We start from the raw sequence: 18,104 nt of genomic DNA, 5'->3' as shown, positions 1-18,104 counted from the left end.
CTTGGCAAATGGTGCACCATCTGGTAAACATGTTTCAATAGAACAGTTGTATTTAAAGATTTTTGGTAACAAGGCTTTTTCTATCTGAAGTTCTATCTAAAGCTATATGAACTATATAGCTATCCTTCATATGCATTAATAAAAACCATTACTTACTTTGCTTGCGGAAATGCAAATTTTGAATTAACCTGGAACATTCAGTTGTCAGATTATTTGGTGATGATACATAAGTCAGATATAATTATATCAGCCTTGTAAATAAACCAACTCCCTATTAGACTTCAAGGGGAAAAAATTGAGAGTTTGCTAAGACCTTGGACACCTATATTTCCCTGCTGTCCATGAATAGGGAGAGGCTTTCTACCTCCACTCTCAGATAGCATGCAAATAAAGTGCTAGTTTTGTATTAGAGGATGAATAGATGCGTGTGCATGTGTGTTAGTGTGTATAAACAAAAATTCCTTTCTCATCCCAGATGGGTAATGTTTGTCTTCTTCACTCTTGGGTGCCTTCTGCATTTTGAGGGTTATGCACATTATCTGTCCTAAACACTGCACTCTTCTGGACATAGAGCTCTGATGCTGTTCCTGGAATCTGTTGGAGTCCCTTTGCTAGCTTAGAAGATACAGACTCAAGTGCTTCTATCACTACTGGGACCAATTTGGCCTTTACTTTCCACATCTAGTCTCTAGTTCCTCCTCAGGCTTCTCCAGCTTCTCGTACTTGTCCCTGATGTTGCTGTCACTTGGTACCACTATATATGACATCTCAACATATATGTACAGACGTGTGTGTGTGTATATATACTATACCCACTCACTTATATACCGTATTTTTCAGAGTATAAGATTCACTGGAGCATAAGACGCACCCAGATTTTGAAGAGGCAATTTTTTTTAAAAAAAAGTAGGTAGGTAGGTAGGCAGAGGGAGAGAGAGAGAAAGAGAGAGAGAGAGAGAGAAATACCGTAGGTAGGTAGGGACTCCCTACTAGGGAGAGAGTGAGTGTAGATAAGTAGGTAGGTAGAGAGATAGAGAGAGAGAAATAGAGAGAAATACAGTAGATAGGGAGAGAGAGTAGGTAGGTTGGTAGGTAGAGGGATAGAGAGAAAAAGAGAGAGAGAAATACAGTAGATAGGTAGGGGGGAGAGAGAGAAATGCAGTAGGTAGGTAGGGGGAGAGAGTGTGTAGATAGGTAGGTAGGTAGAGGGATAGAGAAAGAAATGTAGTTAGGGAGAGAGAGAAAAGGTAGGTTGGTAGGTAGAGGGATAGAGAGAAAAAGAGAGAGAAATGCAGTAGGTAGGTAGGGGGAGAGAGAGTGTAGATAGGTAGGTAGGTAGAGGGATAGAGAGAGAAATATAGTAGTCAGGTAGAGAGAAAGAAAAGGTAGGTTGGTAGGTAGAGGGATAGAGAAAAATAGAGAGAAATACAGTAGATGGGGGGGGGAGAGTAGGTAGGTATATAGGTAGATAGAGGGGGGGAGAGAGAAATACAGTAGGTAGGTAGGGAAAGAGAGAATAGGTAGGTAGGTAGATGTTTCCAGGTGTATTTATCCATGTGCTGGAGAAGGAAATTGCTGACAACCTGTAGCAGCATCTAAAACTTTGTTTCTGCTGGCACAGCACTTAACCAATGTAATTCTCATCAAACACACTAACTAAACAGCTTTCCGAAAGGGGGGAAAAAGTTTTTGCACTTTGCAAACCTCCCCAAAACGGCCCGTTTTTGTTTTGTTTTGTTTTTGACCAAAAAAAGGCATGAATAGCTTTGGGGGACTTGCAGAGTGCTCCTGCGGGGATGGAGGAATCAAAAGCGAGCAAAAAAACGGCCTGTTTTTCTTGAAAACGGGCCTTTTTTTGTCAAAAAAATTGCATGCATAGCCTTATGGAGGCTTATAGAGTGCTGCTGGGGGGGGGGGGAGACACAGCCCATTTTTCACTCATTTCTGCCCTCCCCAGCCCCCAGATCTCTGAAAGCCTCCATAAGGCTATGCACACCCATTTTGGTGACGGGAGCGGGGCTTCAGGAGGCAAAAAATGCTGTATTCGGGGTATAAGACACACCCAGATTTTCAGCCTCTTTAGAGGAAAAAGAGTGTGTCTTATACTCTGAAAAATACAGTATTTATGTACATATACACACATTTCTGTTTGTGTATATGTGTATAATATATAAATATTGTATGTGTATAATATATACATACGGTGTGTGTGTGTGTTGATGTACATGTGTGTGTATTTGAGATTGGAGTGTTGGTTGCTAAGTAATGCATTCATTAAGCCATCACATGACTCGACCCAATTCTATTCCCATTTTAACACAGTTGTTAAGTGAAATTATGCAAGACAATCTGGTTTCCCGAACTGATGTGGCTTGTCAGAAGCTATCTGGGAAAGTTGCAAATTGTGATACTCTCATGGCAAGACGTGATTGTAAATGCAAGCTGGTTGACAGCCCCCCCTCCCCCAATTGCAATCCCATGGCCGTCTATCAAGTTGGCAAGAAGTGTCAGTCTTTGCATTTTTGTGATGATCAAAGAAAAATGGGATTTATTTCTTGACAAACAGTGGGTAGGCTGACCTTAAATTTCTCTGTATTTCTAATCACCTATGATTTTCAAATGGATATTTAAATATCAGAGAAAGTTATTTCAAATTTAAATAGCAAGCTCAGACACTTCTGGATGCCATAATAATTCTCCAAATAATATGACCTTAAGTATTGAATATTAACAAGGACCATTACTAATTATTAGCAGCTATGGAAGTTTACCTGTTTATCTACCTATTGTTAGATGTATGTTTTGAATAGCAATAGCACATCACAGTGCTTTGCAGCCCTCTCTAAGCACTTTTACTAAGTTAGCATATTGCCCCCAACAATCTGGGCCCCCCAGAATGTTTAAACTCTTTTTTCAGGCAACTCAGAATCAATTGATGCTTTGATATTTATTTGAAAACTATTTTGCATAAATTATGATTTGGTATGATGTCTGAAGTGAAAACCATATTTGCAAATGGAATTCAATACTAGAAAACAATGTACGAGAAAAATGAAAGTAGTGAAAGAAGAAAAATGAAGTCAGATAAACATTGGTTGGCTTTTGAAACTGAAAGTTCAAATATTGGTTTTAATATTGAATGCTGGTTGGAATGAACTATGCTTGTGTCTGAATTAACCTGAATTGCCTCATAAAAAATTTGAAAAGTGATTTGGAAAACTTGAAAGATGATTTTGAAATTTTGACTGGTGTGCTGTCTGAATTGACCTGAATTGCATCACAGAGAATTGGAAAAGTGATTCTTATGAAAAAAAATATTGATATCATCTGATCAAAATTGAGCAATTTAAATTCCCATTAATTTCTACAAAACATCTGAAATTTTGGACTTACCTTAAGTATCCACTAGACTGAAATACTGTAGCTGATTTTAGTCCATCATTCAGTATTTTAAAATGAAGGGTAACTCATGCACTCTGACTTGAGACACTTAAAGGAAGATAAATATAATAAAACAAAAACTTAAAAAAACATTAAGTACATATTGGTGTTGATTTCAATGGAAGAAATGTCAGGGCCCTACCAAAAAGCAAATGGTTCCTCATATCATTACAAAATCTGAACTTTACTTCAGGGATTACTTGATTTTCATCATGTACACTAAAGGTTTCTGGTGAATGTGTCAATGCCTTCCATAAGCGCAAATATAGGCAGTATTAAAATTTCCCTTTTACAATGCCATGCATGGCAAAATACTGTACCTGTCTGATCTATGAAGAGGAACCAATAAGGGTAGGTACATTTTTATATTTTTCCAAAACTGGAGAGAAGATTTAAGAAGTACACTACATAATCAATTTTGGTGTATTGTTTTTAGGGGAGAAGCGTGCATACTTGTCACTACCCAAACCAGGGGTAAGTTCATTTTTGTGAGGCTGGTGATTTCTTTATACTTTTCATCAATTGTTCACTCCACATATTCACATTTGTTTAACAAGGTATCCTGGCCTGGTTCAGCTGTAACACTGTAAGGAGGTTTGTATATCACACTAAGTTAAAAGTAAATCAATCACATAACAACATAGCATTGTAGGCGATCAAAGACTAATCTTTCTTGAACACTAACGTTAAAGCTGAATTCTGCAAACATCTCTTTTCCATATTAATAGTTGTATAAGAGTGCTAAGGGAAATGTCTGAATTCTGTATTTATGATAGAAACATAGAATTGGAAGGAGATAAGATGACCAATGTAGGAAATTCACACTACAGTTGCCATCCAGTATTTTATTTCCAGTCTGTTTCATCCCTCAAAACTTCTTCCTTTATTCTTTATTGTAATGTCAACTCTCTGCAACAATGGTAAATAATATATGATCTATTTCAAAGCTTTAAAGATACATCCATCTTAATGCCTAATGGCTATTGTAATTATTACAAAATATCACATAGGGTTTTGATCAAAATTAAAAAGAACCTTTTCCAATTACTTTGTATAGTAGCTTTTGATACAAAAAATGTTTAGCTTTATATATTTTTGTGCTGAGACCTCAGTTCTCTTGTTAGAAAATGCCTGGATCATTGAAATCTGTTTTTAATAAGTTAGATTTTATTACTGTTATAAATAAGGCTATATAAACTCCAAAATGATTTGACAAAAGTGGACCTGCATGAGCACAGTGTTTTTCTATTGAAATGACTTTGAACACATTTAGTTCAGTGTTGCCCAATCCTGGGAACTTTAAAAAGTGTGGATTTCAACTCCCAAAATTCTCCAGCCAGCCATTTCCAAGGTTGAAAAATACTGATCTAGATCATTTTTTCAGTCTTGTTTGCAAACTTGAAAAAGGCTTGAAACAATGCTGATAAAGTAATTGTTATTTCAAATTATGTGGTTTGATCTTCTATGTTCTGCGAACACCCATTAATCAAAATCTACTCTTGTGTTCTCCTATACATGTCAATGGCAGCATATTCACTTGTATGGCATTCATCCATTGCATGTGGAAAGTATTACTGTCCATTTCCTAGGTAAAACTCGTTGTACAGATTTGTGGTCAGAATGTCCTTATGGTGGGAAAGTCTCCAGCCCATGTCCCATCATAAGGACATTTTGACCACAAATCTGTGCAACCACTGTAGCTACATACCCAAATAGTATTGCAGTTCTATTTCTAACATCTTTAAAAATTATACTATATTTTGTAATAGGATACATTTAAAATAATCTCTCCTGAGATTTTAAGGGAAGATAATGCTAATTACAGCACTGAACTATATGAGGATCCTGATGTTGTATGAGGCTCTTTCATATATTTTGAAGGTTTAATACAGGCAACAGCTATGTCGCATAATTACAACAGTAACATAACTCTTGACTATATAATTTTTAAATAGAAATAAGCTCATATAAGCAGAACAATTGCTTTATTCTAATAATGTGCTCAGTTGTCTGGATTCTAGAACCAGAAGGCTGAGCTTATTTCAGAATCAACCCTCTTAGAAATCTATTTTCTCTAGCATACTACTCTTGACTTCAGCTCCTAGTAAATATGTTTAATTTAGATAGGTTTATTTAAAAAATCAAATTCTGTTCTTTAAAAATATTTTTTACAGAAGCATAATGCAAACTTAAAAGCCTTAAAACCAGCCAGACTTGATAATGAGGTAAGATACTTGTTTTATTCATTAACACCAATTTATATGTTGTAATTAGTTTGAGTTACATAATGAACAAAAATGTATATTTTATCTTTTCATTTGCAGGAGCAAACAAAATTTGGAAAATTAGGTTTAGAACTTCATAAGCTAACAACTCGGGTTGATTCTGAAATGGAGAAATGGGAAGACCCAGAAAATGAGATTATAAGATATGGACAAGGTCTATCCAGTATGGCTTATTCCATGTATTTATTTACAAGGTAACAACAAGAGCGGCAGAAGGGGAAGCATTAAAAATTAAAAATGAGAGGGCAAAATAGTTTGTAGAAATGGCCTTGAACCTTTTCTTCGCCATATCAAATCTAGATGATATTGTTTAGTAGGCTAGATGTAAATCCAGATACTACTCAAACAAGTAGTGTAAATCCAAAAATACGATATCTCTCTCTCTCCCCCCTCCCCCCTCCCTATATATATATGTGTGCATATTATCATTTGCCTACATACACATGCACAGACCAAGTGGATAATTTATATGACATTTCAGATGTGTTGGCTTTAGTTAATGGGTAGGGGATTTGGAAAACGTCAGGATGTTGCAAAATTTTGTTAATCTTCCATAAGGTTTTTTAAAAACCCTTAAATTGTACAAGACTATGATATGAGCACAGATTTATATATTTTATTTAACCATTAGGATTTGAAATAAATAAACTATTTTGAGTCCTTATTAGAGTGCAGAGGTGCAAATAAATAGTAATCTGCTTTATATCTTAAAATTCTGCTGCCCCATTTATAAATTTTGGAGCATTTCCTATCATATTAGTATTAGGTATTAGTATTATCTTAACTTATGCATTAGCACGGTTCGTTACCTTCTCATTTTTTAATTTTCTTATCAAAAGCAGGGGAGAAATCCATATATGTACTATTGTGCAAGATATTAGCCTGGTATCAAGAATTTTTTGTTTCACTTCTGTAGAGATCCATACATTTATCAACATATATGTTTTTATTAAGAATTTCAATAACAATAGTAAAAAATTAATACAAATTAAATTTTGAGAAAGAAAAGAAAATGGAAAGAATAAAATGCAAGAAAAAAAGAAAGAAGAAAAAGAAAAGAGAATATAATAAAGAAATATATAAAGAAATGACATCTAGCTTTCATCACAAGTATAAACAAAGTTAGTAATTCTTCATCCTTATAAAGTTAAATCGATTATCTGTTCATCCCATTTCTCATCACTTATTTATAAAAAAAATCCATAAAACATCAACATGGTATTACAAAAGGTCCATCAAGGATTGCCAGAAAATTGCCAATTTTTTTAAAATAATAATATTCTTTGATCAAATAAACGAACTTTATATCCCTTTCTATTGCTTTTAACAGCCTTAATATTTAATCACATATTGTCATAGGATTTGATTTCTTTATCCACCCACACAGATTTCTTCAAGGTTTTAACAAGTATCTTATGTAGTTTCCCTAAGAAAACATTTTCCAGGTTACTCTCCTCTTTATAATTCATATTCAGATATTTCAAACGTTAAAACTTCAGCCAGTTTCTTTTGTATATCCAATTAAATATCTTTGGTATATCCAGTTACATCTCAGTAGAATCATTTCTTTTCTTTTCTGTTCCTCTGCTTACTCAATTTTCCAAAATCATAGTGACATAGTTGTAAATTATTTGTAGATTGTTGTGGAATTTTATTCTTTTTCTTTCCCTTTTAGAGGGGAAGGACTGCTGAAAATTACCCAAGACTTGTTCCACCAGGCAGAGGTAATAAAGCACCGAAAAGAGAATTTAAAACTCTACTTTGAAGTTGCTAATTATTTTCTTCTGTGAATATTCTCTCTTATCAGTCAATTGAAATAAAAGAAATTCTAGTGATGTTGTGCATCCACTTGATTACCTTGTATAGTTATTTGAGGAAACGGTGGACATATTACTATATTTTTTCAGTTTTCTATCATTGATTTATTCTTGACTCTATTCGTCTTTGCAGACTAAGGTTATAAATGGCGACTATATTTAGCATGTATGAGAGCAATAATTATTACCTTTATTTTAAAAATGTTGTAGAGCTATGAATTTCTTGAGACTGAATTATCTAACCCAAAATAAAAAGCAACACATATGTTTATGTGCGTACTGTATGAAACAATCCAGTTCATCAACAGCCACTTTTTCTTTTTCTTGCTTGGAAATGGAAAAAAGAAGGGAGTTTTGTCAACTACATTTGTTCTGAATTTGACTAATTGGATTACAAATTGGGCGTACACACATTTGAGTAATAGAGGTTTTTTTTTTCCTTTAATGATTTTGCATTTAACTTTCTACACTTTTCCTCCTTAGGCCTTTGCTACAGAAGGATTAAAGCTTACTTCAGCTCTCCATATATTTTCCAATCAGGTATGGTACAGCTTCCAAATCTCAAAGACAGTTACTTTTTAAAATGTGTGGACTACCTTGTATAGGTAGTCTTTGAGTTACAACAGTACATTTAGTGACCATCCGAACTTATAATGGCACTGAGAAAAGTGACATGACCATTTTTCATACTAATTACCATTGTCCCATCCCCAGGATCATGTGATTTGCATTCAGATGCTTGATAGCTGGTTCATATTTACGACAGTTGCAGTGTCCCATAGTCATGTGATCCCCTTTTCCAACCTTCTAGTAAACAGAGTCAATGGGGAAGCCAGATTCACTTAACAGCCGCATTACTAACTTAACAACTGCAGTGATTCATTTAACAAATGGGGCAAGAAAAGTAATAAAATGGGGCAAAACTCACTTAACAAATGTCTCACTTAGCAACATAAATTCTGGTCTCATCTGTGGTCGAGGACTACCTGTACCGTAATACAATAGCAGCTATCTGTGCCATTGATTTTTTTCCATAACTTTTGTCGTTATATCGTATGTATTTCATGATTTACATTTCCTGAATTTGATTGATTGCTGTCACCAGGGTGGCAGAGGTTTGTTGTGTTTTGTATTTGTTTTTATTTTTCTAAGTTGCCTGGATTGAGTGTGAGTTGGCGGCCATGTACATTTTATCAATAAAATAAATTAAAAAATAAATCATGTTTAGCCTGCCTACGCAACATCTGTTTCAGCTGGAAGATGATGACAAGCCACTGCTTCTGCAGGAGATTGAGAGGATGGTCTCTGTATGTCAGCAGCTTCAGGTCACAGCTAAAGGCCCTGCACAGGGCAAAACTGCAACTTATCTAAAGGTAAGGTATTTATTATTTTTTAAAAAAGAAAACTTTGCTTTCCTATCTTACTTTGCAGATAATGAAATATTTTAACTGTGTTAAATCTTGAACAGAATACATTGATGATACATGATAGTTGCTAATTTAAGGAGACCTTGAGTTAGTTGGAATGGATGAGAGGACAGTCTGCAGTTATGTTTTGATGCTTGAAGCACAGATTAAAATGAAATATCATTTAACCAGGCAACTCATTAGAAACAAATTTAGTTTATCATAGTGTCCTATTTGGGCTATAGGTACTTTTGGATTCACAAGAAATGAGCACATAAGTATGGGTTACCAAAGCTTTATTCCATAGCAAAACAGTAGAATAAGGGGGGAAATTATATCTAAGAGAAGCAATAGGAGTACTAGCATTACACATAATTTATAAGTTTATAGGATATGTAGTTGGACATATCTGTAATATCCCACTATCACTTCTTATGCCTTATAAATAGATAGATCTATCTACCAATTTAGTAATTAGTGTTTGGCTTCTTCATTCTCATGAGAGACTGGAATCTTCTACCTCCAAGGCACGTATGTTATGTCCCCCTATCTAAAATATTGATTTGTAATTCAGATTTCATGTGCCAAGCATATAGTTCAAGTATTTCTGGTCCTACAGCATCTGGGCCTATAGGTCAGGTTCATGAAGTTTTTGTAACTTGTCTTGCAGGTTACCAAATTCACACAGGATAAAACTACTCATTGCCATGATCAGATACACTTTAGGTGTTTGTAGAAAATATCTTATAATTAGATTCTCTTGAGTCTGCAAATAGGAATGGCAGTTTGCAAAATACTGCAGGATTCGATTAGCAGCATTTTCTATCAGAAAATGGCATGTCTCCCATGCAGTTGGAAGATGTCTTTCCATTTCATTTTTCCAGGCACATATACAAAACATCTTTTTAGCTCTGATATATAGACACTTTTCAAACACTCTCTTCCCCACTAGATATCTGCAGGCCCATATACAAAGGTTGTTTCTAAGTTCCCTGTTTGGATGTAAAGCATCTGTTGGCTTTGCCGGGTTAAGCAGATAGGAATCACAACCAGATGAGCCAATTCTACTTTATTATAAGACTATATAAATAAAATCTTGCAAGTCTGGAAGTACAATTCTCATCTGTCTCCTTTACACCCCCCAAAATTAAGGAGTGTCTTCTCTGAGCCTCTTGCTCCTACCCACTGTTGGGCTGCAGGCTGGACCATCTTTTACTTATCCATTCCCTTGTTAGTGTCCCTTTGCCCAGTCCCTTAAGATCTTTCCCACCTGCGATTACATCATCACGTGGCCTTTTCTTCATTCTGGCAATTGATTAACTTAGAACTCTGACTCTGCCTTTTATTAGAAAGGTATTAAATTACTGTGTTTGTACTTCACCTAAAATACTATTTGGTGCAATACATCCATAGCAGTTATATTATTAACCTCCAGTATATTTCTTTCTTCAGTTATAAATTTTAAAAAATGTTTTCTCAAGCTGAATTGTGAAATTATTTTTGCTTCAATGCACTTACTTTAGGTGGATACCTGTATTCAGAAAGCAAAGTATATTCTGGATATACTTTCCCAAGTTCTGCCACTTAGCTTCAGGTTACTTAGAAAGGTGAGTTGATAATATGTCCAAATATGGGAAAACAAACCATTCCTGGGTAGAGTGCCACTTCTATTTTTATTAATTACTGCTTCTTTTGCAGCACAAAGCAGGAAATGGGTATCTAATGGCCCACTGCTCTTGGAATGGCCAGCATGCAGCGTCAAGAGAAAACAGTGGTCTGGCTAGGAGAACTAACACTTTTGGAATCAAATCCTTGGAACAACATGTAGCAAGCCTCACTGTACTGGAGAACAAATGAATGGAAGATGGACGCATTTCTATATTGGATTTGTACTTAAGTCTCTCCTATATGCTTTCTTTTGAGAAAGGTAAAACCGGGATAGAAAAAGCTGATGTAATCTTTTCACATCTAATAGATGTCATGGTACTTAGCAATTAGCAAAAGGAACAGTCAGATTTAATGGCTGCATATTTTTGTATGGTGTATAACTTTTGGTTCACTATTAATACTGCTATTTTTGTAATCAAGTACATTATGAATGTCTTATTTTTCAAACCCCAAAGATGCTGCTTTGAATGTTCATGCAGATGATCTGGCTAATATCAGATATGCTACATGGAAAACTACTGATGGTGGTTGTTGCTGCTATCCTTTATTTGTTTAACAGCCCTCACTAATGTGAGTCTTGATCCTTGCCAATACCATTTGCTGGGGAAGTCAGTTTTGAAAAAAGCTTAACTGGCTGAGTAGCTGGTCACTCTTTGCCTCTTAAAGTGACTTGCCAAGAAATTCTGTTGCCATAGATAACCACATTTATCTCCTGGTGAGCAAGGAAGGTGAGGAAGAGTACTAGGAGAGAGGACGTCAAAGAAATCCATGTTGCTGCTACCGGATACATAAGTTACGATAAAGCTTTAATGATGATAATTTTTTTTCATTTAAAAACAGTTTTAACAATATTTAAAATTAAAACTAAAGATCAGTAATAGCATTAAAAAAACAACTATATTTAAAAGCTCACTTTTATCTTATTCCCTTTTATCTATATTTTTATATACAATCTTTATAGCGCTATCTAAAGAATCTTTTCAGAAATAGTTCTAAAACTGGTAGGGCCTAATTCCCTAATAAATGTGATTATATTTACAACCTTAAGCATAAACGCTTGAGCTTTCATTTTTAGCATGTTACAGGAAAGCTTTAGACTAATCATTCAAATAAGTTGCAGCTATTAAAAATACTTATTTCAAAGAGGGCATTATCTACTTTGCAAGTTCTTTTCCAAGCTTGTTTGAGATATGTATATATTTTAATGGTCCTATGTTTCAGATTGTAAAGTTATCATTGAATAACTCCTTGCCAGTCTTAAGTACTGTAAACTAAGTACGTTTGAAAATTATATAGCTAATACATTACTTTCATGTCCTTTACATTTTGCTCAGAGGACAACTTGAAGTCACAAGCTAAGATATGATTCTCAATCATATTTGACTATATCATGCAATGTAGGGATTGGGAGGCAGAAAAAGAAAATAAGCACTTCTAATCTTCTTACCTCTTTTTTTCTTCTGTAACTCCAGTCCCATCCTCCACTTCTGTCTGTGGCATTTATATTAATGTTGCAATTGATAAACATATTCTTTCTTAACATTTGGTCCTGTAAAACCTTGAACGTTCACTCTACAAACTTTAAGGCAACACAGGCGTTAATAACTGATGTATCAACTAGTTAATTTATGGGTTCAGTATTGCTGCTCAGCCATATTAAGGCATCATGTGTAGGCTTCATCACTAAAATCCTCAAGAAACAAAATAATAAAAAAGTATTGATTTGTTGAATTGACATTTTCAGATTGGATTTTGGTTAATAAAGTAGAAAGTGAGTATAATGTACCAATGAAATTAAGTAAACAAAGGCTTTTATTGACATAAAGAATAGTACAATATTTTGGCACTACATCCTTAAACCCAATAGTAAAGTTACAGATTGAATTTTGAAGGTCTTAAACACTGACTCTGTTGTCTGAAAATGAACAATTAAGATTATAATCACCCAAAAGTAAAGTATGAAAATCCATAAAGTCACTTTTGTATGGGATATACTGGAAGATGTCTGATGTTTTTCATACTTCTGCTGAGTTCTCTTTCTTTGTATTGCATAATGATGTGGAATTAAAACGTTTTGACATAAATTCTTCATATTCTTCCCTTGTCAGAAGCCCCTGAGTTACTTTTTTGCTTTCTTCAAATTTTGGTAACACAACTGCAATGTAACCCTCTGTGGAAGGCTAAAAAAACAAACACAAACTAAAATATTTGCAAGAAAATTAAAGTAGGGGGCAGAAGGAAAAGAGAACAAAGTTTGAAATCCTGACCTTTTCTTGTAGAAGAGATGGATTCTCCAGAATATTTTCATTCACCTCTATTAGTTTTCCTCTTATACAGCTGCAAAGAATTTTCATTTTATTAAATGCTAGAACAGCATGAGCAACACAATATAAGTAACATCTTACCACCTTACCTATAAATAGTGTACTCTTCTCCATCTGAGCAAAGGATTCGACATAAAGGAGCAAGTTCTGTTAGAAATTGAGCACCCTAGAGGGAAAAGCATACAACCAATTAGGATTCTTGCAAAATGATAACACAATCAGAAACTGATACAATTTAACATTTGAAATTGAATATTTACCATAGTTATACAATTTGGCTCCTTTAATTTGGCAGAACTGATCGGGTATTAAAACTCATATTAAAACCTCAGTCTTATGAAATCCAGAAGGCTTGTAATTAATGTGTGTGTTACTAATTTTCCACATTTATAAAGCTGCCCAATTTCTTGATTCTGAGTAACATACAAATTTAAAAATAAATAGAATAAAAAGATGGTCATTCTGGTGGAACAGATACATCCTGTCACACATCCCATCTTGGCCCAAATCTTGGGGAAATAGCAAGGTCTTCAAGGCTTGCTGAAAGAAGAACAGAGCTAGTGCATTTAAACTTTGAGGTGGGGAGGAGCTTTTGTATTATAGATTGCATACTCCAAATAATTTTAGAAGCTCTTACAAAAACTACTGAAGGGTATTTGAGAGTTTACATTTCCATGTGCTATAAATGCTGAAATCTCACATAATTCCAGCTGCTAATTAATATTTGCCAAGGAAAGATTTCCAATATCTGCAATCATAATCAACTACTGCCTTAGGCATCATATTGTTTCTCAGCAAAACTTGCTTCACAAGATAATACGTATTATAATCTATCCTGGTATATCTGATCCAGCTTTCCAGCTACCTCAAACAACTAAAAGACCAGTATCAGACATGTGACCAATTATTTCCATTGACTTCAATAACTTTATATGATAAGATACCAATGAGAATATGCTTCTCAGGCTATTTTCACTTGAGTTCTAGCTGCACCAGGTCCAGTAAAGTAGAACCTCTGGTCACAACTATAATTCGTTCCATAACTTTGGTCGCAACCCAATTTGGCCCTGACCCAAACTTAATTTTGGAAATTTGGCACTTACAAAAAAAATGGCGCAAAAAAATAAAAAATTTTGAATTTTTTGGTTGGAACCCGATTTGGTCATGGTCAGAAGCGTTCGTGACCAGAGGTTCTACTGTATAGAGAACAGCACCAACTGAATATTGGGACAGCAAAAATCCAGACCATTAGATGGCATCTTTCTGTATTTCTTTGTTGTGTAGTTGTTGTGTCAATTTCTACAGCCCAAATTTATACTTACTTCCAAGCAGTCAATTGAACATGAGTGTAAGAGTGGACATGCCAGAAAAATGGCCATCCTCTTATTGATCTGCTTTTCTTTGAGACTCCACCCTCTTACTTTAAATCAGTCGGCTGATAAAGTGTTTTGCCAACAAGGGGCCTACTGATAGAGTTAAGGAAAAATTTGAGTGTTGGGATATATAACCAATCTTGATACTACAGTTCTTTCACTTTGAGCTAGCCTAATAGATTAAAAAAAAAAACCAATCTAGACTGGAAACTCAGATCTATGTTATAATGAAAATTAAAAGAACCGTACCCGTTTAGACTTTCCAGAAACTTTATTTTGCAGCCTGCTGCAGTTTGCACTAATCTGATAACTAATACTCTTAATTGGTTTTTCTTTTTGAAGAAGAGGATGGGCATCTGCTATAGTGATGACACAGATTCTACAAAACAAGAAGTTCTGTTTATTCAAAGCATTTTTTTCAAAACAAGACTTCCCAGAAGCACCTGCAATATTTAACATTATAATTTAAAAATTAATTTTAAAATGAGAGAGTAAAATAGACCAATAACAATAAGACAAAAATGCAAAGCATGAAATTGAAGCATAGAGAACAGAAAGAGAATAGACGTGAGTGAAATCAATATTTTAGAAAAGCTATTATAATTTATTTTAAGAAAGCTTGAGTTTTGTTTCAATGAAAGGAAAAAAGCCATTGGTGAAGGTAACATTGCTATAATATTTAGATTAACTGAGCTGTCATTTAGATATGCATCTGATTTATGCTTGCAGTTTTCAATCCAGCAAGGCTGCTTAAGTGTGGAAATCAACTGCAAAAGTTATTTTAAATTGCTTTAGTATATAGAAGGAAACCAAAAAAGATTGACTAAAGAAGAACAAAATACCAGTACCTTTACTTAGCATGTATATTTATGATAATTCACAACGTAACTATTTAGTGGTAGGCCAAAACAGGCTATAGCACAGGATAGGGATTAAAAAGGGGAAAGTAAATTGGAAGCATATTCTGTCAGATCAAAACAGAAGATTAGCACTCTGGAGTGGTGAAAAGCTCTCTGACTTTAACCACTGCCTTTTGAAAGTGGTCCCTTTAAAACTAGGTTTGATACCTGACTTGTAAAACATGCTAGATTCTCTTGAATGATAACTGAACACAGAAGCATTTTTGTGTAAATAAGCATGTAACTTTTAAGTCTTACCTGTTAGAATGTTGCAATACGCAATGATCTTCACACTGATTACCTTTTACATCTGGGAAAAGAAGGTTAGCAGTTAATTTTTGTGCAGAGTTCAGGCTGACTAAAAGTACACAAAACGTTCCAAAAAAGTGTTGTAGCCTTTTAATAACAAATAAGCTTAATTTTAGCATAGGTTTGTGTAAACTAGAGGCTACTTTAAGTAACCAAAATGTTGAATCATCTGGCTAATAAATGAATATAACGGGAAGGAGGAAAAAAGTTACCTATAAATAGCAGAGAATTAAAAAATGCAAGAAATAGATGAGCTGACATTAATATAAAATAAGGTGCATGTAGTCATTGTTTAGTGACTATAATTGGGACCAGTAACTCAAATCATTAAGCAAAGTGGTTGACAAGTGAAACCATGATTGAGCTTTTTTCAGCTTTCTGTCTTTATAGAACTGTGAAGGTCATAAAAGTGAGGTTTGATCACAAGTTACTTTTCCATAACTGTCATAACTGCAAACAGTTGTTAAGCAAGGACTACCAGTGTTACCTTGAATCTCAGGCACTTAGTTTACATGGATATGAAGACTTATTCCCTGAATTTGGGAAAGAAAAACACTTTTATGTTTGCAAAGATGACTTTTTCACCCACCCAAAAATACAAACCAAATAAATGTAGGCAAAGCAAAAAATATTTATTTAAGGGGGAATGAGGTCAAGACTTTATAGGGTGTATAGGGTGTAGGAAATAATGGGGATGTGCATAAGTGTACAAGCGTGCCTTCTGTCCCTGTCCTACTGTCTCCATTTCCTTTGACTTTAGCTCCCACAATTCCCCAGCCAACTCCGCCCTACTCTGCTTCATTCCCCCCCCCCCCCCAACAAAAGCAACCCACGCGAAGGGAAAAGCTGGAAGGCAGTTAGGGAAGACGGGTAGAGGCGGAAATCGCTGGTGCTGCAAAACCGTTTCTTTTTTAAAGGTGCAGAGCACTTTCACAGCTCGCCCTTGATCAGAAGAAGGAAGCGGTTGAGGGTCGGGGATGAACTACCTGGTTTGTACCAGCGGGTGAAATACCGTTCCGTCACGCCGGGCACCGTTGCCATGGAAGCCCGGTCCTCCGAAGCCCCCGACTCCATGATTCCAGCCGTGGGCGTGGCGAAAGAGCCGCGCTTGCGCTTCAGCTTTCGCAACGCAGCAACCAGTCGGCTTCGAGGGGGGCCGGACTAAACCAAGTTGGGGGCAAATCAAGTGTTCGCCGTAGAGCTGTACAATTAATAGAGATGAACGCTGGGCTTATGGCAGGAATTTCCGAGCTCAACGAAGAAAACTAGTTTAAATTGTCTTTTCGGGCATAGTAAAATTTGTCCATAGAAGTCAAGGAAGAAACTCAACTGATAAAGGAGATATTTTTAGCTCAGGGCTGAAATGAGAAGTATGCAATAAAATGCAATAATTTACGCCAGCACTACGTTCAGAGATCTCAACTCTTCTAAAATCAAGCTGTTCATAGTGTCCAACTCTTACACCCATTCATCATTATAGGGAAGACTATTGCTTTAATTAGCCTGCTTTTTGTATTTGTATCAATATCTCTGCTTTTTCAGATTTTATTCATGTTAACCATTGCAGTGCAGCCTAAGGATATCATTCATTGATTTCAGGAATAGAACTGCCACCATGAACAATTTTTGATCCAAGGAACATAAATTCTCAAACTAATTCAGTTTTCTCACTGTTGATTTTTAACACCTCATGTCCATCTGCAACTTTGTCATTATCTTTGTTTTCCTGAAAACTCAATCCTACTTTTTACTTTCATCTGTGATTTTTCAGATCATTTTTTCCAGGTCTCCCTTATTTTCAGTCAATAATGTATCACTGGTGTACCTCGAATTATTTATGGTTCTTCCTCTAGTTTTCACTCCCAACTCAGGCAATTTCAGGTCTAATCTTCACATATTATTTCAGCATACAGATTGAACAAAAATGGTGATAAAATACATCCCTGTCTAACTCCCTTTTTGATCCTGAATCAATCTATGTCACCATAGAATGTTATAGTGTTCACACTTGCATCTTGGTCTCTCTGGCCAAATATCCCAATAAATAGTAGACAAATAACACTGTGAGGTAGGTAGGAGTTAAAACATGCATCATGGGGGATTATATTTTTTCCACTGATTTGCAGCAAATAAATAATATTCTTGTCTTCTGCAATCAACACTGTTTATGGGCTTGGTTTATCAATGTGGCTTTCAAATGGATATTTTGAAAGGTTTGTTTCATTTCTTCTGAGATTTGGTCAGCTAGCAATCTGTTCCCCTTCCCGATTAAACAACAACAAAATATGGAATTATAAGAGCTGGTTTTGCCATTTCTCTCATAAATTGCTTTTCTGGAATACTATAGATAGATCTTGTTATCTTTCTGCAACAATTCTAAAACCACCCATTCATATTTTAAAGGATTTTAGCTATAATATGCAAATGAACTCACACTGATACAGCATGACAGAATCTATTTCATTTCTCTGTAGCTAAAAACCAAGTGTTCTAAAAATAAAAAAACCCAAAATCTACATAATTGGAATGTGAATTCTCTATCAATTATACAAATAGCCTGAAGAATGCATGTTTTGCCATCA

General features: G+C 35.1%; 2 protein-coding genes across 3 annotated transcripts in view; one reads left to right on the top strand and one right to left on the bottom strand.

Moving 5' to 3' along the window:
* Window positions 1–12,708, top strand: part of CTNNAL1 (catenin alpha like 1) — a 72,622-nt gene extending 59,914 nt beyond the window's left edge. For both annotated transcript variants that reach the window (XM_081951836.1, XM_081951837.1), the window contains exons 12-19: window positions 3,878–3,915; window positions 5,616–5,666; window positions 5,766–5,920; window positions 7,402–7,450; window positions 8,027–8,083; window positions 8,797–8,916; window positions 10,473–10,556; window positions 10,648–12,708. In XM_081951836.1, coding sequence (XP_081807962.1) covers window positions 3,878–3,915; window positions 5,616–5,666; window positions 5,766–5,920; window positions 7,402–7,450; window positions 8,027–8,083; window positions 8,797–8,916; window positions 10,473–10,556; window positions 10,648–10,806 — 713 coding nt within the window. In that variant the 3' untranslated portion in view covers window positions 10,807–12,708. The remainder of the gene's footprint in view (window positions 1–3,877; window positions 3,916–5,615; window positions 5,667–5,765; window positions 5,921–7,401; window positions 7,451–8,026; window positions 8,084–8,796; window positions 8,917–10,472; window positions 10,557–10,647) is intronic.
* Window positions 12,412–16,675, bottom strand: ABITRAM (actin binding transcription modulator). Its single transcript, XM_081951838.1, has 6 exons — window positions 16,509–16,675; window positions 15,472–15,523; window positions 14,564–14,693; window positions 13,031–13,107; window positions 12,885–12,954; window positions 12,412–12,797 (listed from the first exon to the last, which is right to left on the bottom strand). The coding sequence occupies exons 1-6, from the start codon at window positions 16,594–16,596 to the stop codon at window positions 12,633–12,635; spliced, it is 582 nt and encodes a 193-aa protein (XP_081807964.1). The 5' UTR covers window positions 16,597–16,675; the 3' UTR covers window positions 12,412–12,632.
* Between the last annotated feature and the right edge of the window lie 1,429 nt (window positions 16,676–18,104).

This window comes from Natrix helvetica (assembly GCF_964273705.1).
Source record: "Natrix helvetica genome assembly, chromosome: 4".
Classification (NCBI taxonomy): Eukaryota; Metazoa; Chordata; class Lepidosauria; order Squamata; family Natricidae; genus Natrix; species Natrix helvetica.
This window is presented reverse-complemented; position numbering and strand designations above follow the sequence as displayed.